General features: G+C 49.6%; 1 protein-coding gene across 5 annotated transcripts; it reads left to right on the forward strand.

Moving 5' to 3' along the window:
- Nucleotides 1–732: 732 nt before the first annotated feature.
- LOC108152567 (tetratricopeptide repeat protein 28) lies at nucleotides 733–21822 on the forward strand. 5 transcript variants are annotated; one of them, XM_033386695.1, is made up of 7 exons: nucleotides 733–935; nucleotides 1940–2136; nucleotides 7739–7933; nucleotides 12554–15791; nucleotides 16162–17788; nucleotides 17849–18618; nucleotides 18689–21822. In XM_033386695.1, the coding sequence occupies exons 3-7, from the start codon at nucleotides 7787–7789 to the stop codon at nucleotides 20446–20448; spliced, it is 7542 nt and encodes a 2513-aa protein (XP_033242586.1). In that variant the 5' UTR covers nucleotides 733–935; nucleotides 1940–2136; nucleotides 7739–7786; the 3' UTR covers nucleotides 20449–21822. The 5 variants fall into 5 exon arrangements, with proteins under 5 accessions (XP_033242586.1, XP_033242585.1, XP_033242587.1 ...); XM_033386694.1 differs by having other exon boundaries at nucleotides 733–865; XM_033386696.1 differs by having other exon boundaries at nucleotides 733–865; nucleotides 1940–2064.
- The last annotated feature ends 429 nt before the right edge of the window (nucleotides 21823–22251 follow it).

Below are 22251 nucleotides of genomic sequence, written 5' to 3' on the forward strand. Positions count from 1 at the left end.
AAATGTTTGTCATCTCAATGAATTCTTAATTTTCTAAAGCTATCTTAATAGCAATGTATGTATATTTTGCAGCTTTTGGTACTTACAAATACCGAGATTATTAATTGGGACCGAGAAATATATATGTATATACAAAAATGCAATTAAATACATGAATAGATCAAAAACATGTCAATCTTTGGTTTACTAGCAGCTTAAAAACCGGAATTACAATTAATTAAAAGAATTGGGGTATAAAAAGGTCCATACTCCATAAATATGTAGTTCATATGTAACAAATTTGTAGTTACGGTGTAGTTACCATGTACCAAAATGGACATTTTATGGACCTTTTTTGTTTAACCCTTATTTTATAAACAAAAAAATAAAATAAAGGTACTTAAAATTAGCATATATTGTAGAAAATTGATTCATCAATCGGATAAAATGAAATGTTCAGTGTTGAGCGTCTAGCTAGCTCGTAATATTAAGCCGAATATCAAAATCGAGATATATATATATATCGACTTCTGATCATGGAGAGAGAACGATTAACCCATTGTCGACCTGAGGGTATTTAAATACACTCAACGAAAATTATATATCCTTAGAGCTTTTTTAATTAAAAAGAAATGATAGGATTTATCTACAAGAAGAATTTTCAAATAGTATTATTTTCGCGGCTTAACTAAGTTTCTTACCTGTTAAAATAAAGGGGGGTTAAGTGGGTTAAGCTCGGACTGGTCGCACCGCTCCAGCTAACAGAAATTACGGTACCGAAAGGTCGTGCGCACGCGTAGCTCCGAACGAAGTGAAGTGAACCAAACGCGGTGGTATCGGTTTCGAAAAACGACTTCCATTTTTTCAATTGTGGCAAATTTGTAAAGTGAGTTTGAGAAAAAGAAATGCAAAACAAAAGCTGAGAAACTTCGGCAACGGCCTTTGAACTTCGCAAGGTAGCTTTGACATCTGCTGACGTTTTCGGAATTTATGCACTTTGTATCTCTCTGTGCTTCTCCCTTTCTTCTTTGGTCTGCGCAATCGAGGCCATGCATTTTTCCCCATTTTTGCCAAACAACATGGACTTCGATTTCAATGACCAAGACTGACTTCTTGTAGTTGTCGTAATTTTCCCCAAAACGTTCTTGCTTAGGTGCATTCCACAGTAAATGCTACTAATAACAAAGGCAACAACAAGAAGTTGTAGAAAACAAGGAACCCAACAACAACATCGAAAAAACCAAAGGAAGGCAATCCAAAGATTGGCCGCTTCCAGCAAAAAGATGAAAAAAAGTTGCTTGACTTGTTTGACCCAGGCATGTGTAACTGCTGTGTGTGTGTTTGGTGGGTTTCGTTTGCATGTGTGAGTGCGGCTCTGGCCATCCATGTCTTCTTCTTCTTCTTATGCTTCATCTGTTGCTTCTTGTTGTTGGCCGCTGTGCAGCCGCAAAAGCAGCAGCCCCTATTCTACATAAATTTCCAAACAGAATGACACATAAAAGCCATAAAAATGACTTTTTAATTTATGCAAAGAACAACAAAAGCAAATGTAAAACAACATAACGGCCGCCTGCATAACTTTAATAACTTTATGTAACACAAAAAACTGCAAATGGATTACGGCAACAAATATTTTCGTGCGTAAATGTGTATGTGCGTTATGGAGTGTGTGTGAGATAGAGAGGGAGTGCAAATTGAGGGCCGCATTCGTGGCTTGTTGTTGTGGGGAAAATGACTTACAGTTAATCGGGATCGGAATGATTTAGTGCAGAATGTGCTCAGTGTATATAAACATACACATAGTAAATACATACATACATACAGAAGAAGAGAAAAAGCTTCTTTTCTAAATTCTTCGGCTCTCTCGTTCTCCCTCTAGCTCTCTCCCCCCCCCCTGTTGAAACTCATTTTCATTCCGCATATTTTCACCAATTAAATTAATTTTAAAATAATTCCCCAGTCTGTGATAAAACAAAACGAGAAACAAGAAGAGCAGAAAGAGAAAAGCAGCAAGCAAAAACAACGGAAAAAAGGAGAAAATCAGAGAACCAGCAGCAATAACAGAAACAACAACACCAACGGCAGGTGAGAGATAGAGAGTGGAAAGAGAGAAGTACAAGGTAATCTTTCCAGTCTGCAGCGGCATTCCATTCCATGGTGAGTTGTAGTTGTAGGGTGGGTGAAGTGAACCCAAAAAAGTTCCCAAACCAAAAGTCTTGACCAAAAATGCTTAAGCAAGAAATTTATGTGACATGGGAATTAAAAATTCAAAACCCAAGGGGCCCCTACTTCCCGCTGTTCCTTCTGTCTCTGCAGGTCAATAAAAATAATTATATTAGATTTGATTTTCATTTAATAATTTGCATAATTTGACCCTAAATGGGGCCCCACACCACACTGCGGTGGGTCGTTCGCTCGCTCTCTCGCTCTCCATAGAACGGTAACGGCTAACGGTGATTGCTGCAGCATGGCTGCCACTTTCTAGAGCTCCTTTTTGGCCCGACTCGGACTCCGACTCCGACTCGGTCTCGCTGCGCTTTAGTCTAATGATGTCAATTACATCGTGCCACTCGCAGCAGCATTGCGGACAACAAATGCATGCCACGCTTATAAGGCAGCAACAATGCGGCCTGCCACAACAGCTACAGCAGCAGCAGCAGCAGCAGCAGCAGCAGCAACAGCAACAGCAACAGCAGCAGTAACAACAACAAGTGCCTGTGCCTGTGCCTCCAACTCTGGCTTCATTAAAATTGCTATTCGTTTTGTCTACATCCATGTCCATGCCCCTCTCCTTCGCTCTCCGAACCGTTCGTTCGCCTTGTTTCCTTTTTCCATTCCATGCTGTTTTCATGTTCGTGGCTACTGGGAAATAGTTTAATGTTTTACCAACCAGCAGCAGCAGCAGCAGCAGCAAACAATTTTAATGAGTTTTCACGAAATTGTACAAGCTCCCTGTTAAGGCCATGAAAAGCCAAAAACCAACAAAAAACCGAAACACCTCATATAAAACGCAACACATTTCGTATTTGTGTGATTAATTTTGTTGCCGATTTGTTAGTTAACAAGTCGCAAATGTGTTTGGGGGAGGCAGAAGGAAAACTGCAGGAAAACCTTGGGAAAAATCCACACAGCAGCAGCAGCGGATTGTCTGAGGGAAACGTAGACGGAAGTGTTTCAAGCCGTAAATAAGATATGTTGGGTATGCAATAAATGAGCTTTATATTCATTGATTTTCTTCTAAACTTTCCTAATCTTTATAGACAAAATAAAGCGTATTTTCCGTGTCATTTATGAGTACTTAAGCACCCTTTATTCATCGCTCTGCTCCCCAATGGAATGGAATGAACTTCAGGCTTACAGTTTAATAATCATCAAATTTATGACTCAATTTTTGTACTGAGGCTGCGCTCCAAAATTTGGCCCAAGAGGAAAGACTGAACAAAATCGGTACCAAAATCGCTGTTGTCACGCCCACGTCGTTGCATGGCCAGGGGTTATGGTGGTAGAAATAAAAGCGGATCGGAGCAGTGATGGGGATGTGGATGGGGGCCCTTTTTACGCCCAATTTGTCACACATTTCAACAGGTTACGTGATGGAGAGGGAGATGGAAAAGGAAAAGGAGGAGAAGGCGGAGGCGGAGGCACATTATCAAAACCCGAACGAAGAAGACGTTGACGAGGAACGAAGTAAACGTCTCTGGATGGATACCCACATACTGAGCTCTGGTCTGGGTAGAGCAGAGGGTCTCCGAGCCTGGACATGGACATGTCTGTGGTTGGGTAGGCGTTTGTGGTGTGTGGAATTTTCGGGCATACCTGGCGGGCCTTATAAAGCGTGAGGAATTTCTTCTTACTGCATGATTCTCTGCCCTTCCCCCTCTGTTTGGTTCCCGGATCTGTGGGTCTGTGGCTCTTTGGCTCTGCGGCCTGTTGTCCTTTCTAAGTGAAAAATTATGCAAAAGTGTTTCATTTTAATAGCGGAAATCATTTATAGAAGTTGTAATAAAGAACCAGCGTGTACTCCTCGTCCCTGGATGGGTCCATGGATGGTCATGTTTTGTTGTGTTTTTTTTTTTTTTTGGTTGATGTTGCACGTCCTTCCTCCTTCTTTGTGCTGTTGCCATTGCTGGTGCCCAGGGCTGAGTTTTGTGCTCGTTAAACGACCGCCAACGTAGCCCGAATGCAACAATGTTGCAACACTTTGTTATTGTGACAGTGGAGCAGTGGAGTGTCGGGTGGTTTAGGAATGGGAATGGGAATGGGAATGGGGATGGGGCCACATGGGGTACTGTGGCCATTCAAATGGAGTCCAACTTTAAGGCAAACTTTAGTTAGCGCTAATGACCTGACAAAAGGAATTCAAAGTGGTTCTTGTTCATGTTTTGGCTTGTGTGGTGTTGTTGTTGTTGGTAGTTGTTGACTTGTCCCCAGACTGCGCAGAATTAAACTGCAAGAGTTCCATTAGCTACAATGAGTGACAAAAGATCGGCCCAAGGAATTCCAAATATATTCCTTCTATTCCTTTCTATTCCAAAAGATGCGATTTTAGCTCAAAATATATACAAAATATTTTAAAGAGCTCTAAAGGTATAACATACATGTTATTATAAGGTCAAAAATGTAAAAAATATTTACTGGTGGCTTCGGTTTTCACTTACTTTGGAGTTGTGCAGTTTCAGCCAAAAGGTTCCGTTTACGTTTTTAGGTGCTCCCGTTTTCGCAATTTTTGTCAACGATATGTCTCATATTCTCATGTCCTTGTACAATAAGTCATCGATTTTTTTCCTATTGCACTTATGTTTTGTTTTGTTTTATAAAAAGCAGTTTACTTTTCATTTCGGCGAGGAAAATGTATCCGTATTTCCGTTTTCAAAAGTAAATCGGGTTTTTTTTTTTGCGAAAGTGAAAGCCGGTGCATGCCTGATTGTTTGGATATTAACTCGTCTAAAAACTAAAGTGCACCGACTTTACATAAATTTGTCTTCATTTTATAAGATTTATAGATTTTAAAGAAGGAAAAAACCCAGCAAATTTTGGAAGGTATTTTATATGGAAAAATAAAAGACTTAAGGCACGAACTTGCAAAAAAAAAGGGGGAAGAAATATATAAAATACATAAAAATATGACTTAATTCTAAGAAAATTCCAGAGAAATACAAAAGACTTGGGACACGAACTTGCAAAAGTAAAAAATTAAAGAAAATACCTGTAATCTTTGAAGTGATTTGATGTAAAGCAACCAAATCATTTCCCATATGACTTCATTCCATGGCTAAATCAGTGCCAAACTCCCAATGGATAAGAAAAACTCAATGAAATGGGGAAAAAAGCGACTCATCTTTCTCAGCCTTCTGTCATTGCCTCTGCTGCTGTGCTCACACACACACACAAACACACGAAGACAGACAGACAAACAGAGAGACAGACAGACATAAACACAGCTGCCATAAAAACGATGGTGTACAAGTACAATTATAAAACCATCAAGGCATCTAAATTAGCTCATTTGGATCCATGGAACCGGGCTTCATAATCGTTAAAAGCCAAACAGCAGCAGGCAGCAACAATAAGCAGCCAGACACAGAAACTAATAATACGAGTAATAGTGCAAAAAGTGCAAAAGAGTAGACGGAGCAGAGGGAAAAGGCGAAAGAAAGAAAACATAACCAATAAAAGTAATAAAAGCAAACTGTTAAAAATGCCGCCACACAGGCGGCAAGGCAATTGATAAGCGTTTTATGACAGCAGCGATCTATAAAAGACAGAGAGAGCCTCGCAGAGAGGGAGAGGGAGAGGGAGACGGAGAGGTGAGCGGTGAGCGGGAATGCATTACGGTTTATGAATTTTTTTTATGCTCATTGATTTGGAAATTGCCGCGGCATTGAGTGCATCGAAACGGATCATAAAAATATCACAGAAGTGATCATAAATGCCGCCAACAAATTCCAATTGGAATGTTCAATGCCGTTCCAGTGTTTCTTCCACTCAATAAAATTGAAACGGATCAGATTCCAATGGGCAAGCAGTGCAAAGCAGAGCAATAATGTTCTAAATAGAAGTACAGTCGTGGCTCTAGATCTTTTAGAAGCCAGAAACAGTTAAATATCCTATGAGCGAAACAGAAGAGAAGAGAAGTTGCATCAGTAGCAGTATTTTTACTGTTCTCTGTATCGTTTCCTCATTAGAATTCCAAGCGCCTAAGACACATTTCCCCCGAATCGGGAGTAGAGGGAGTCAGTTTTTATATGTATGCATGCATGTATTTATGTAGATTGAGTGCCTTTGGACCTGTTCCCGTCCGCTATGCTATCTTTTATCGTATGGGCCTGTGTAACCAATTTGTTCTCTCATTAGCATGCCATTGCTGTTGTGTTCGAGAGAGAGTGCACTGCCAGCGCATCCAATGAGTCAGTGGAACCAATGGAACTTTATTAGAATCATTGAAATCATTGAGGAGAGAGTCCATGGAGCAATGGCGTTTGCGGTTAACCCGTCTGTCACTCAAGTCTTTTGTCATTGCGCGGCATAACATTTCAATTAAGGCCTCCAGCATACGTACACGTACATACATATGGCTTCTAGCCGCAACGCAGCGAATACCCCTTGGAAATCTATTAAAAGACACACGAATGCCACACAAAAGCAATTTCTATGCAAGAACAACAGCAATAACAACAACAACGGTTTGGTTTGGGTCGGGGTCGGGGTCGGGGTCGGTCTGGGCTCAGGCTCGGGCTCGGGCTCTCTCAGATGTTACCAATTTCCGCTATAAGAAGAGATTTAATTGATTTGGCCAATTTGGGTTTTTTAATTACGATTTGCTGCTTGTTGCGGTAACTCTGCCTGTTAATGTTTTCTGATGCGAACTTTCTCTAAGAAGAGTTTTGCAGCTACCGCAAACTCAATTAAATGATAACAAGTCCATCTGGGCGGGAGTCGGGAGTCGGGGCGTGGCCGAGCCCATCCCAGACCAACGATGGCGATGATAGCCAGGCGCCGCTGGCAAGTGAATGGCGCAATCAGAATCATCTGGTCTCGCCAAACAGAATTCCCACTGAGCTCAGGCCACTGTGCGAAAAGTGCTACCCGGGAACAGGGCTGTGGTGGGCAGGCGAGACGTCACTGGGGAGAGACGAGACGTCTGCGGGCCCCACAAATTTATGGCCACATTCAATTGTCAAGTTTATGTGACTGCGACTGAGGATCGGGCCAATATTTGCATAAGAGGCGTCGTTGTCGGCGTTCGTCCCTTCACTGAAAAAAAAAACAACAACAATACAATCCGAAACGTCAGAGTTTTGTGGATATTTTAAGGCCCAATAGATACAAATCTATGGCTTTCCCATGTGTGATATTTTACTAGATCATTTTTCTTTGTACATCTTTACAGAGGCGATAACTTTTGAAGTTATTTTGCTAAATATTTCACTGATATTTCACACAGATTATTCTTTTAGAGACACAAGTCGGAGCCTAAATATTTACCGAATGAATGCCGAAGATATGGAATGCCTTGTCTTTTTTCTCTCAGTGTTTTTTTTCCCTAGAATTCGCATTGGCATTTGAAAGCCCCCATTGTCAGTCTTCTCCTCTCCTCCTCTCCGGCTGGAAGCTTTTGTTTTTGCTTTTACATTCCCGCCATCATTCTCTCTCTCTACCACCTCACTCTCCCTCTCACCGTCTCACCGTCTCACCCTCTCGCCGTCTAAACATAAACATAATCTCCTCTGTTCTGTTCTGTTCTTTTCTTTTGTTGCAGAACGAAGGCGCTTTTTGATGGTATGATTCTACTTCTTGTGGCATACAAATGACGAATTATGAGAATCTTATAAATTTGCCATTAAATTTTAATGCAAATAATCATCATGCCAATAGTAATAGCGAGAACAATGCCAAAATTGCCGTCGCTGGCGAACAGCTTTTAAATAAGATGTCGCAGCGGGATTTCTCCGAGGTAAGTGGAAAAGGGTATCAAAATACCCATCATTATTTGGCATTCGGCAGCAGCTGGAAACCGTACTCCCTGTGCAGAGTATACCCCTTTCTCTCTCTGTCGCCCGACACGCACAAACATGTTTTGGCCATGTACATATGTACATACATGTTTCCAGTTTGCAGTTCAAACACCATGACAATTATTTATGGCCTTCAAATATATGTACATCCATATGCAGGTACATATTATGTACAATATAAAACTTAATCAGGCATTACGCCGCTCTGCTCTCCAAATTTAACCTCAAGAGGCAGAAAAGTTCAAAAAGAAAAGAAGTCCCACAGACAAAACAGAAAACAGAAAACAGAAAACAGAAAACAGGAAAGCAGAAACAATCAGGCAATAATCAAAATGATGGCAAAATGATTTCAATGCTGATTAACTCAACAGCAGCGGCAAGACTACAAAAGGGCTTAGCTACAAGCAACAAAAACAACAACAAACAACAACAAAAAAAGAAGCAAAAACGAGCAGCCAAAATTAAACAAAAGCCAAGCAAAGCAGAGCAGCACAGAGAGAGAGAGAGAGAGAGGGAGTAAACGAATCACGAGTATCACATGAAGAAGCTTTAGATACCCTTGCCGATTGGATGGATTGGATGCCATATAGAGCTGTCCTTCCATTCCATTATGTTGAAATTCAAATTATATATAGATGTATTTACACTGAGCTGATTTCGTAAATAGAATTGTACCTTTTGTGAGGGTATCAAAGAATGCCAAAACGTAAGACATTTTTGACTTGCACTAACCCCCAGCATAGCCCCAGTATAGCCCCAGCATAGCCCCAGTACAGCCCCAGTCCTGACCCTGACTCTGACTCTGGCCCTTTCATCATATTCCGCGCTGTCATGTCAGGGACAAAAAAACAAAACCCCAACAACAAGAACAAGCAGAAAAGGCTGAACAGACGACAACGTCAACGATGTTGGATAAGTTTCAGGCGCATGTCTCAAAGACAGATCCCTGGAAGCCACCCCCCCTTCCCTGCCGGCTGGCAGTCTCCTCCCTGACTGACGTCCGTGTCTGTGTCCGCATTTCGAGTGGAGTGTCCCTTTGGCAGCTAGACGGACGATAGGAAATGCTTAAGCATAAACTGGGAGGAGCGCAGCGAAGGGGGAACTTAATTCGATTAAAGCTCATGTTTGAGGGGTTAACCAACAAAGGCACAATACTTGCTGTTCAGTAACGTAGGCAGACACGGCAGACAAAGGGGAAAAAGCTGCATAAATATCCGGCTTAATTTGATGCATCTTTTGAAGAGATTAGTCAGGATTAGGTCCACGTCCACGTCCACGTCCACCCCTGTGGCCTACGCTCATGAACATCGCATGTAGAAGAGCAGCAGAAGAGGGATGCTCTTAATTAGATTCGTGCTGGAAACTGAATTGTCAATTAATGCTCTCTTTTTCAAGAGCTTACTCCGAATCAAGGTCACCCTTGCTCTCACTTACATGCGCTCCTTCCAACGGGATGTGCCTGAAAAGCTCTCATTCGCCGTCGCCTAAGCACAGCGTATCAAAAATCGTCAAAGCGAGCTGAAGAGAGAGGAATATCAGGAGCGGAGAGTGGGCGGAAGAGGGCCTAAGAGGAAGAGCCCGCAGCTAATTATTTTATTACGCGTTAAATTGCAACAAAATTCTCAAGTTGAGCGCAAAACATGCCAATGTGCGCCACAAGCAATCGTGAAATTGTTCGCATTCCAATGCGGCGGACTTTATCGATGGTCCGGGGTCCAGTCCCCAGTCCCCAGTGCCCAGTGACCAGCCTCGGGGGCCTCACAGGCACACTCTCTTACTCGCTCACACACAGACACACACACACACAGATAGAGACAAACACAGAGAGGAGATGAACTTCCATTTGGTTCCAGGCAACAACCACTCGAAGCGAAGCGAAACCCAACTGCTGCCCGAATGCATCTATGGGTGCCACTTTTTTGTGGCGTTCTTTCTTCTTTTTTTTTATTATTTTTTTTTTTAGCTCTTGCCTGTTGGGCGGACAACTGCCAACCGACAAACAGCGACCAGTTCTCGAATCGCAGGTTTTTCTCTTACATTCCTGAATACCTCTTTGGACTCACTTCCCATTGCCCCTCTATCTCTGTCTCCCTCTCTCTCTCTCTCTCTCTCTGTCGCTGGCTGCCTCCTCTTTTTCTCCCTTTCTCATTGCATAAAATTCTTGTCCGTCTTTGACTATTTTCTAAACTGCTGTTGGATGCTGCTGCTGCCTGCCGTGGATGCTGCTTCCAATTTAGCTGGAATTGTTGAAGCGAGATAGCAAGCGTATCATTTTACATGACTTCTCTATGTGCCATTTGGGCGCCAATTCCTAAATTGACATACAGCATGGCACGAGGAACGCGAAGGCGAAGCTAAAGGGCAAAAAAGCGCGAAGGAAAGGTAGTACATAGAAGCCGTTGTTGTGGATACACTTTCTGGACGATGGTATTATGTACAGGGATATTGATTTGATATCTGAAGGGCCAAAGGGATTAACATCGAGTAGATTCGATCCCTCTTCGGTATAGGGTTTCAGGAAGATAACTGTACAGAGACGCATCAAAGTTTTCAAAGTTATCCATGAAAATGGATAAAAGCCGCCTGCCATGCCATAAGTCGCGCACACCATGTGGAATTTAAACGAATAGAAAGGCAACTCTGGGATTTTGGAAAGCTTCACAGCCTGCACTGTAAACAGTAAACTGCTGATTAAAAGAGGAAAAGAGAAAAATGAAGGGAAGGGAAGGAAGGGGAAGACCCAGTCGGAATTCATTCCCACAGTTTGAAGGGAGCTTATCCCAAAAGCTTATCCGGTCGCTGCCTAAGCTGTGCTCTGGCTGATTCTGGATCGCATTTGGTATACCTTTCATTCTATGTGCCTCTCGGATCTGCCTGCTATTAATATTATTATTATTTTCGTCGGGGAAATGATAAAATCAGCTAATACTCTAGAGAATGCTGGTCCATGCAGAGGCAGAGAGAGAGAGAGAGAGAGAGAGAGCGGCGGCGCTCCCTTCCGCCGTTTCGAGGGCATGTTCTGTGCGTGTTTATTTGACTTTGACTTTGACTTTGACCACCACAATCTTCTCCCCGAGATCACTGCCTGGCCTTCCAGCACCGCCAACGCATGGATCTGCAGGGGGAACGATCTTCTACATTTCGCAAAGAAGGAGAGTTTTGGGGCTCTTTTGTGGTAACGCCCTCTTCATTTGTGGCTTATCGCCGGAGCTCTGAGCTGAAGACTTGGCTGGCTCTTATAAGCTGCATAAAACGAAAATTACGTTCTGCATCTGTCAGATACTTTGTTGTTGCCTGATTTATACGCCTGGCGGAGACCGTGCAGCGGTCGAGAGCGTCCAGAAGGCCAATCTAAGCACGTTATCCGTAGCTCACGCCCCGCCAGCGACAGGCGCGGCACCGACGGACCGGGGCATGGGGCATGGGGCATGGGGCATGGGGCATCCACATCGACACTTGTCGGGCACGTTTTCTAGGAAGCCACAGCGGGACCTGGCCATGGCCTCGTCTCGTATCGGGCTAATGCATTTGCATACTCATTGCATTTAATTGCTTCAAAAAATATGTAAAAAATTCTACGTCGTTGTCACGGTCTCGTCTTGTCTTGGTCTCATCCAGGCCGTGGCCGTGGCCGTGGCCGTGACCACAGCCTTTGGTGGCTTATGCCAAAAATGGGCCTCAACTCTAGCACTCCGACACTTTTTCCTATGCGCGCTGCTACTGATTCGACTGCTGCCCCTGTCCCTGCGCCTGCGCCCGCCCTCCCCAGACCAACTGCTGCTGCCAGTCGTGGCTCAGTTCTTGGGCCACGAATTCGTGGAATTGCTTCCGCATTTGATGAGCGGCGGCGGGTGGCAGGCAGAGCGGGGGGCGCGAACAGGATCGGGAGCTGGGAGCGAACAGCAGTTGGCCGGGAAACGTGACTCGGTGGCCGCATACCTGAGCACCACCACCGCGAGAGGGCACTAAGGCTTGGAGCCGCAGTTGGAGCCGAGGCTGGTGCGTCGGCATTTAACATAATTACAACCCACTGACGACCGCACAGTGGGGCAGGGTTCAAGGATATGGGAGATATGTACATATGGATCCTTGGGCAGAAATACCTTTCTACCATGAGAGCTGTTTTGGAGGAAGGAAAACAGAACAACATTTTAGACATTTTTAATTAGTTAATTAATTTAAAAACAAAATTCATGTTTATTTTTTTTTTTGTCTTTTTGGTTGGTTTGGTTTTGGTTATTTTTTTGGCAACACTTTTTCATTTCTTTCATCGATTAACGAATTTGACTCCAGTACATACCACTTTTGACCCACTGTTCAGCATTCCAATGACTGCGGCAGATGTGTGCAATCATCCTCGAGTCTGCCCCCGATCCTTGCTCTCCTCCATCTCCTCTGTACAGTTGTGTTTATTGCTCTACTTAGAGGCAGTCGCAGTCGCAGTCGGCAGGGAATGCTCAAGCCAGCAATTTGGCCATAATCAATGCTAACTCTGATCCACCGCTCATCCTTAAACCTCTCTCTCTCTCTCTCTCTCTCTCTGATTTTGTCTCCTCCAGAACGAACCGGAATGTAATCCGGAGCTGCCTGCCGCGAACCGCGCCCTCTTCCTGGAGAAGGTGCGCCAATCGAATGCCGCCTGCCAGAACGGAGACTTTGCCACCGCGGTGCTGCTCTACACGGACGCCCTGCAGCTGGACCCCGGCAACCACATCCTCTACAGCAACCGTTCGGCGGCGCTGCTCAAGCAGGGACAGTTTGCGGCTGCCCTTCAAGATGCCACGCAAGCGCGAGAGCTGTGCCCCAAATGGCCGAAGGCGTACTTCCGCCAGGGCGTGGCTCTGCAGTGCTTGGGACGCTACGGCGAGGCACTGGCATCCTTTGCCTCGGGCCTGGCCCAGGAGCCCACGAACAAGCAGCTGATGGGCGGATTGGTGGAGGCTTCGTTGAAGAGTCCCCTGCGGACAGCCCTGGACCCGACGCTGCAGCAACTGAGGACGATGCAGCTGCAGGAGTCGCCGTTTGTGGTCAGTTCGGTGGTGGGGCAGGAGCTGCTGCAGGCCGCACAGTACCAGGCAGCGGTGGCCGTGCTGGAGGCGGCTCTCCGGATCGGCAGCTGCTCGCTGAAGCTGCGGGGATCCGTCTTCAGTGCCCTGAGCTCCGCCCACTGGGCCTTGAATCAGCTGGATCAGGCCATTGGCTACATGCAGCAGGATCTGGCGGTGGCCAAGTCCCTGGGCGACACGGCGGGCGAGTGCCGGGCGCACGGGAACCTCGGTTCCGCCTACTTTAGCCAGGGGGCCTACAAGGAGGCTCTGACGGCGCATCGCTATCAACTGGTGCTGGCCATGAAGTGCAAGGACACGCAGGCGGCAGCCTCGGCCCTCACGTCGCTGGGACACGTGTACACGGCCAGCGGGGACTTCCCCAACGCCTTGGCCTCCCACAAGCAGTGCGTGCAGCTGTTCAAGCAGCTGGGGGATCGTCTCCAGGAAGCCCGCGAGATCGGCAACGTGGGCGCCGTCTATCTGGCGCTTAGCGAGTGCGAGGCGGCCCTCGACTGCCACACGCAGCACCTGCGGCTGGCCCGCAAGCTGCACGACCAGGTGGAGGAGGCGCGAGCGTACTCGAATCTCGGCTCCGCGCATCACCAGCGGCGACAGTTCACGCAGGCTGCCGCCTGCCACGAGCAAGTGCTGAGGATTGCCCAGGCCCTGGGAGACCGTTCTATGGAGGCGGCCGCCTATGCGGGCTTGGGGCATGCGGCACGCTGCGCCGGCGATGCAAATGCCTCGAAACGCTGGCACGAACGGCAGCTGGCGATGGCCCTGGCCGCCAGGGACAAGCTGGGCGAGGGCAGAGCCTGCTCGAATCTGGGCATCGTCTATCAGCTGCTGGGATCCCACGATGCGGCACTGAAGCTGCACCAGGCCCATCTGGGGATAGCCCGCTCGCTGGGCGATCGCACGGGCATGGGCAGGGCGTACGGGAATATGGCGCGCATGGCCCACATGGCCGGATCCTACGAGGCGGCGGTGAAGTACCACAAGCAGGAGCTGGCCATCAATCAGGCGGTGCATGATCGCAGCGCAGAGGCGGCCACGCATGGAAATCTGGCAGTGGCCTACCAGGCACTGGGCGCCCATGATGCAGCGCTCACCCACTACCGGGCGCACCTTTCGACGGCCAGGTCCCTCAAGGACACGGCCGGGGAGGCCTGTGCTCTGCTGAATCTCGGTAACTGCCTCAGCGGGCGGCAGGAGTACGAGGAGGCGGTGCCCCACTACGAGAGCTACCTGATGCTCGCCCAGGAGCTGGGGGACGTGACCGCTGAAGGCAAGGCTTGTCATCTGCTGGGATACGCGCACTTCTCGCTGGGCAACTATCGGGCAGCGGTGCGCTACTACGACCAGGACCTGGCCCTCGCCAAGGACGCCCAGCATCGTCCGAACATGGGCAGGGCCTACTGCAATCTGGGGCTGGCGCATCTGGCGCTGGGACACACTGCCGCCGCACTCGAGTGCCAGCAACTGTTCCTGGCCGTGGCACATGCCACCAACCAGCTGCCAGCGAAATTCCGGGCACTGGGCAACATCGGGGACATCCTCATACGCACTGGCTCCCACGAAGAGGCTATCAAACTGTATCAACGGCAGCTGGCACTGGCCCGGGCAGCGGGCGACCGTTCGATGGAGGCTGCTGCCTGTGGAGCGCTCGGACTGGCCCATCGTCTGATGCGGCGCTGGGACAAGGCACTGGGACATCACACACAGGAGCTGACACTGCGCCAGGAGCTGTGCGACCTGGCGGGAGAGTGTCGCGCCCATGGGCACCTGGGGGCCGTCCACATGGCCCTCTGCAGCTGGACGAATGCCGTCAAGTGCTACCAGGAGCAGCTGGAGCGGGCGCAGGAGCAGCGGGATGCTGCTGTGGAGGCACAGGCCCATGGGAATCTGGGAATAGCGCGCCTCAATATGGCCCACTACGAGGCGGCCATTGGATGCCTGGAGGCGCAGTTGGGGACTCTGGAGCGGGTCTCGTTGCCATCCACTCAGGCGGATCGTGCACGTGCTCTTGGTCATCTGGGAGACTGCTATGCGGCCCTCGGGGACTACGAGGAGGCACTCAAGTGCCACGAGCGCCAGCTGCAACTGGCGTTGGGGCTGGCCAGTCACCGGGATCAGGAGCGTGCCTATCGGGGATTGGGACAGGCCAGACGCTCGCTTGGACAGCTGCCGGCGGCTTTGGTCTGCTTGGAGAAGCGTCTGGTGGTGGCCCACGAGCTGCACAGCGCCGAGATCAAGGCTCTGGCCTACGGGGATCTGGGGCATGTCCATGCCGCTTTGGGGAATCACACGCAGGCCCTGAACTGTCTCGAACATCAGCGGGAACTGGCGCAGGGGCTGCAGGATCGCGCCCTCGAGTCGGATGCCATGTGCGCCCTGGGCCAGGTGCAGCAGCGGATGGGCCAGCACTCGGAGGCCCTCGAGCTGCACCGACAGGATCTGCAGATATGCACGGATCTGGCGGCTCCCTCGCTGCAGGCTCGGGCACTCAGCAATCTGGGGGCCGTGCACGAGTCCCTCGGCCAGCAGGCGGAGGCCCTCAAGTGCTACGACCGGCAGCTGGAGCTCAGCGCGGATCGTCTCGGCAAGGCGACGGCCTGCCTGGCCCTTGGACGCGTCCATCATCAGCTGGAGCAGCACCCACAGGCCGTGGAGTATCTGCGGCAGGGACTGACGAGCGCCCAGTCCATCGGCAAGTCGGAGGAGGAGGCCAAGATAAGACATCAATTGGGTGAGCTGGGCTGGTGGCAATTGCTTTGCTTTTATTTGTTCAGTAGGAGCCTAACAATAAGTCTAGACTTAGATTCGTGTTGATGCATGCAACAGCCAGAAGGAATATACATATATATTCTTGATCCCCATCAATAGCCGAGTCCGTCTGTCCGTCCTGTTTGACTTCTGTTTGTTCCGCTACCACGCGCCCACGCACTCGCTCTATTTCTCGCACTCTTTCTCGTGCAGTGTGTGCCCCACGCCGGAGTGAGCGAGATGGTAATTCGTTGGTGGCAAGAGAAAAACAGAGAAAGAGTATAAGGCCACAATTAGGCGCACTAGCATAACATCATTCAATAGTTAATAATCATTGAAATTTCTTTCCCCAGGTCTTGCCCTTCGCTCCTCTGGCGATGCCGAGGGGGCTCGCCTTCAACTGGAGACCGCCGCCCAGCTGCTGGAGGCCGTGCGTCACGAGCAACGCAGTCCGGAGACGCGTCTGGCCCTCTACGATCTGCAGACGAACTGCTACCATCTGCTGCAGCAGCTGCTGGTGGCCCTGCAGCGCAACGAGGAGGCCCTGGTGGCCGCCGAGCGGTGCAAGGCTCGCGGCGGAGCAGATGCCGTGGGCAATGAGAGCAACAAGGCGCCGCTGGCGAACAGCGAGGCCATCCAGGAGACGGTGAATCGCGGACGGATGCCGGTGCTGTACTACAGTCTGGCCGGGGAGCAGCTGTTTGCCTGGCTGCTGCATCCCCAGACGGGGATTGTGCGCTTCCATGCGGCCCGCATCGATGCCCAGACTCTGCAGCTGCCATTGTCCCTCAGCGAGGAGGAGGAGGAGGAGCTTGAAATGGAGGAGGAGGAGAGGGAGCAGCCGCAGGGCGATGGACTGCTCGAGCGATATGTGAACATGGTGCGGGATAACCTGGGCGTCAACTCTCAGAGCCTGCTGCACGAAGGCGACGGCAGCGGCTGGCGGGCTAGCACGGAGCAGCTGCTGGAGGATCTGCCCGGAGCAGGAGCCGGAGGAGGCGGCTTCCTGCGCATGGTCAGCAGGAATCAGCTGCTCAACTCTTCCAATTATTCCCTGAGCTCCCTGTTCTCCCTGGGCTCCGTTGGAGGCTCGGTGGCCAGTCTGCAGGGCTCCACGCGTTCCGTGGGCAGCCGCAGTTCCCGTCGGGCGCCGCCTGTGCCCGCCTGGCGGGGACCCTCCTGCCTGCACACCCTCTACAACCTGCTGCTGGCTCCCTTCGACGACCTCCTGCCCTCGGCCAATCTCTCGCGACAGGGCAGGCGTGAGCTCATCCTCGTGCTGGACAGCTCCCTGTATCTGGTGCCCTTCGCCATCCTGAGGGCGGCCGGGGAGGACGGGGAATACCTGTCGGAACGCTGTGCCATTCTTACGGCTCCCTCCCTGCAGGCGCTGCGCAGCCGACCCAAGGTGCGGCGGGATCGGGCTCGTCCTCCCAAGGCTTTGGTGGTGGGAGGTCCTCGTGTACCCGGCAGTCTGGCGGAACGCTGGGGCTGGGCAGGCGCCGAGTCGCCGGCAGCCCTACAAGAGGCCGCCATGGTAGCGGACATGCTGCAGGCCAACGCTTTGGCCGGCTCAAATGCCACCAAGGAGTCCGTCCTGGCAGAGCTTCCCTCCGCCGAATGCATACACTTTGCAGCCAATATAAGCTGGCAGCTTGGCGCCGTGGTGCTCAGTCCCGGGGACGTGGTCACCGCCGAACAGCAGCAGCAGAAGGAGCCGCACGAGCCCCAACTCTCGGACTTCACTTTGGCCGCCGGAGAACTGCGGCAGCTGCGCCTTAGCGCCCGTCTGGTGGTGCTCAGCTCTTACCACTCCGTGGAGCCCATCACGGGGGCCGGAGTGGCCCATTTGGCCGGCGGCTGGCTGATGGCTGGTGCCGGAGCCGTGCTTATTTCTCTATGGCCCGTCCCGGAGACGGCAGCCAAGATCCTGTTGCGTGCCTTCTACTCGGCTCTGTTGCAGGGAGCACGAGCTGCACGGTAAGCTCCTGCTACGATTTATCACTCTTCATATTTAATGGAATCCTCTCTCCTTTGCAGCGCCCTGGCAGAGGCCATGCAGACGGTGCAGCACACGAAACACTTTGCCCATCCGGCCAACTGGGCGGGATTCCTGCTGGTCGGCAGCAATGTGCGGCTGTCCAATAAGGTGGCGCTGGGCCATGCCCTCTGCGAGCTTCTGCGCACGCCAGAGAGGTGTCGGGACGCCTTGCGGGTGTGCCTGCATCTGGTGGAGAAGAGTCTGCAGCGGATCCATCGCGGCCAGAAGAATGCCATGTACACGACGCAGCAGAGCATTGAGAACAAGGCGGGTCCCGTGGCCGGCTGGAAGGATCTGCTGATGGCTGTCGGATTTCGCTTCGAGCCCGCTGCCAATGGCATCCCCTCGAGCGTGTTCTTCCCGCAGGCAGATCCCGAGGAGCGGCTCTCGCAGTGCTCGGCCAGTCTTCAAGCCCTGCTGGCCCTGACGCCGGCTACGCTTCAGGCGCTGGCCAAGCTGGTCCACGTAAACAGTGCCGAGCATGCGGACGACATCATTGCCGTGATCCGGAACATTCTGGCCCAGTTTCCCCCGGCCGCCGTCACCAGTACAGCAGCAGCTGTGGGTGCCATCAAGCAGGAGGAAACCTGCTGCATTGAGATGCCGTTGAGTGTGCGCCTGTGGCGCGTGGCAGGATGCCATGAACTGCTCGCCTCCGTGGGCTTTGATCTGACCGAGGTGGGGGCTGATCAGGTGATCCTCCGGACGGGCAAGCAGGCCAATCGTCGTCACTGCCAATTCGTCCTTCAGGCACTTCTTGCCTTGTTTGGTGAGTACTAAGATGAGTTTTTGCTTGGAGTAATCCTCTTATTAAGCTATATGTATATATACCCCTCCAGACACTCGAGAGGCACCCAAGAACCTAGGCATGGGCATGGACTTGGAATCGGCGCAGAGCAGCAGCTGCGAGTCGCTGGCCGAGACGGAGATGGATGCCATCACACCTGTCCAGCCCACGGCCAGCAGCACTCCCTCCGTGAGCTCTGGGAAAGCTCCGCTGCCATTGCATCCGCGCAGCGCCTTCATCTCGTATGTGCGGCGTCGCGGGGAACCAGATGGCGGACGCACAGAGGTGACTGTAGGACCAGGAGGTGGAGGGATTGGAGGTGGCTTGGACTCCAGCCTGGCCAACACCACCGACAGCGAGCATTCGCTGTCCGATGGCTATGCCACACAACCGGGCCTTGGATTTGCCAATCCGCGCCTCGGCTATGCCAGTATGCGTGCCCCTGTGAGGGTGTCACGGCCAGGCGGTGGCGGCGAGAGCGATGCCGCCTTTACCCCCAGTCCTCCTGTCACAGATCCCAGCCTGACTCTGGCCCTCGCCCACCAGACACGCATCAGGAGTCTCTATTCCCAGCCCACAACTGTGGCGAATTCAGCATCCGCCGGAATGGTCGGAAGCAGCGTGAACAACAGACGACCGGATAGCTCCAGCTCGGCCAGCAGCACCACAGACTGGGAGGGATCCGGACATGCGACGGTGCTGCGACGCGGAGCCGGTGTGGCAATGCCCCAACAGCAGCCACCTTTGCCCCCGCCACGGCCGCCAGCCTATCACAATTTGGGTGTGGGCATCGGGGGACGCAGCAAGCCCAAAATCAAGCTGGGAAGTGCCCAGAGTTCACTGGCAGCGCGGGTCAACAAGGAGCATGCTCTGTTTATGGACAGGCTGAGTGTGCGGACGGAGCTGAGTGCTCCGGGAGGCAATCCCATAGGAGCTGGAGCAGCGGCCACCAGAAAACCGCTGGCCCTGCCCGAGGAGGAAGAGGTCTCCAGTGTGGTATTCAATCCAGCGAGCCTGTACTTCTCCCAAACAGACACCGACCTGTTGTTGAGCGAGCCCAAGCCGGAGGAGAGTCCCACTGCGGCCAAGACGAGCTCCAAGTGCCTGCAGGAGAGCATGATGCGTCACATAAACCGCGAGCTGACACCCAGTATCTCAGAGCTGTATCATGAGCGCAATCTGGGCCTGGGACTGGCCCCACCGCTCTCCAAGCTGCTGCTCAGCCCCAACTACGAGGAACAGGAGGGTAACGGCATGGGCGAGGGCTGTCAGCAGTCCTCCGCCGGCCTGAAAACCCTAGTGGACGCGGTCAACGAGCTGGAGTTGAGCGGCAGCTCTTCGGGAGCCACCATGCCCACTGTGGTGGGTGGAAGCAACGAGGTGGAAGGCACATCCGGCGCCATTACCGCCGCGGACCGCGCCACCTGCCCCATTTGCGGTGAGCATGCGGATGTTATCTGCCGCTGCAAGGCTGCCACCATTCAAAAGAAGAGCAGTCTCAAGCCCTGGCTGAGCAATGTCCCCGCCAGCAGTATGGTCCAGGCCAGCGAGCTAACCACAGCGGACATTCTGGAGCGACGCCTAGAGATACACACGAGCAACGCGGGGGCACCCTTTGCGGCAGAACTATGTCGTCGCGACGAGGGTGACGGTCGCTCTGTAGCAGACTCCCAATGCAGCAGCAACTACAAGCGAGTGCTGGCCAGCGCCTCGGGTGGGGCCATGGGACTAGTGGATATTGGCAATGGCAGCTCAGCGGAGCCACAAAGCGCTCCTTCGGCGGCCACCTGCTCGGCTGCTCGTCTGGTCTAGATCTGCTTGATACTTAGCTATATTTATTATTATATTTACGGAATGCCTTTTATGAATTTTTTGTATCTTTATCACCAAGCCACTGATTAAAAAGTACTCAATTATTTAAACCATTGTGAAATAAGGACATCCCTAAGCTAAGAAACTTTATACAATTAGGTTATCTATTTAGCACAAATATAAAATGTTATATGGAAAACCTGCAGTTTATTTAAAGCACCAGGCTATACTCAGGAAAAGAGAGATTCTTATAGTCTTCAATTTGTACTCGTTTATTTTACGGACTGGGAATGTAGTCTGCCTAAAACGGACAAGAAATCCATCCTCCACTCAGTCGGATATGTGCCACACAGGTAATTTATCTTTTTGCTCCTCTAAAATTCCTAGTGTCACAGACAAACTAAAAATGGAGTCTATATACGCTAAGTATGCATGTGTTTGCGGGGGGTCTCCAAAACGGGAAGAGGGGAAATTGTTAAATGAAGACATTTTCTCGGATTTTGTAACTAATGTAACTAATTTTATTTTGTTTACTTAGTTTTTACAGGTTTCAATAATTTATGTTTTGTGTGTGTGTTTTATCATCAAGTTGTAAATGAATTTTTATGCCTTATATTTTGTATATATATGTATATATGTATGCATATATAGCATTTGCAAATATATAGCTGCATTTTGTGTGTGTGTGTGTGTGTGTGGGTGTGTGTGTGTGTGTTTTGGGGCGGGTGGTTTTGTATATATAAATATGTATGCCTGGATTTTTCACTTTACAATCTTAAATGTTAACTACGCAAAAAATGGTTGGTTTTCCCATATGTGTCTGTGTGTTTGTGTGTGTGTGTGTGTGTGCCATTGAATATGCTGCAAGACAATTCTACAATAAACTTTAATTTAATGTATATATAACTACATTACATATATAGCTACAATATATTTATATCAATGTGTATATTCAAAATGTGAAATAAAAAAAAAAACTTTATTTAAAAATATGCGTTCATTTTTTGTTTAGTTTATAATTTATGCTCCCTCCTTCGTTCCTTTCCTTATTATCGCGCCATTCATCTTCATTTCCTTTGTTGGCCTTATATTTAATATAAACCTTTTTTCTTTTTTAAATATATTTTTTATGCATATAATGGATCCTTTTTGCGTATCGTAAATTGTATAAATTACTAATATAAATTAAGCACACGATAAATTGCAGCTGCTTCAAATGCATCCATCTCTTGTCCTACAGACACGATTCATTTTCTGTGCAGCATCAAATCATTCACATATAATACCCATAATCAATATTCCGTTATTTATTATGCACTTTTTACAAAACTGTTGCCCCATTCTATATAATACTCTAGTCATAGAAAAAAAAAATAAATTAATGAGTAGCAATTAGTGGGTAAGCAAAGCTGGCTCTAGGCTAACACAAATATAACACCCTAGGGACTACAGGAATCGGTAAACTGGATTCCGTTCGTCTTTAGCTAAGCAGTCGAAAAAATTAAGCAGCAATCGAACGATCATTCGATCCATAAATTAGATTAGTTCATTTGTGGCTTTGTGGAAGTACATTTAAATTATACCAAAGACTATACAATACCAAGATGTCGCATGAGGAACAAATGCTTTTTCAATTTTCGTTTGACGCTTCATGGTACGGGCGCGCGGGGCTAGTACTTCAATTCTCTTTTACGCTACCTTCGCCTCCGAAGTGCTACTCGGCTTCGGTCAGAGAATTTGCCAATCGAATTTTCAAGATAGTTTTAGTTTAGGAGATATAAGCACTCAAAGTTTAACATTTTT

The sequence above is a fragment of the Drosophila miranda genome, chromosome XR, assembly GCF_003369915.1.
Source record: "Drosophila miranda strain MSH22 chromosome XR, D.miranda_PacBio2.1, whole genome shotgun sequence".
NCBI lineage: Eukaryota > Metazoa > Arthropoda > Insecta > Diptera > Drosophilidae > Drosophila > Drosophila miranda.

Bases quoted from the DNA above. Each gene is read 5' to 3' on its own strand.
- LOC108152567 (XM_033386695.1), top strand. From the start codon at position 7,787: ATGACGAATTATGAGAATCTTATAAATTTGCCATTAAATTTTAATGCA. The intron at 15,792-16,161 runs GTGAGCTGGGCT...TTCTTTCCCCAG, and splicing joins CAAGATAAGACATCAATTGG to GTCTTGCCCTTCGCTCCTCT. The intron at 17,789-17,848 runs GTAAGCTCCTGC...TCTCCTTTGCAG, and splicing joins CAGGGAGCACGAGCTGCACG to CGCCCTGGCAGAGGCCATGC.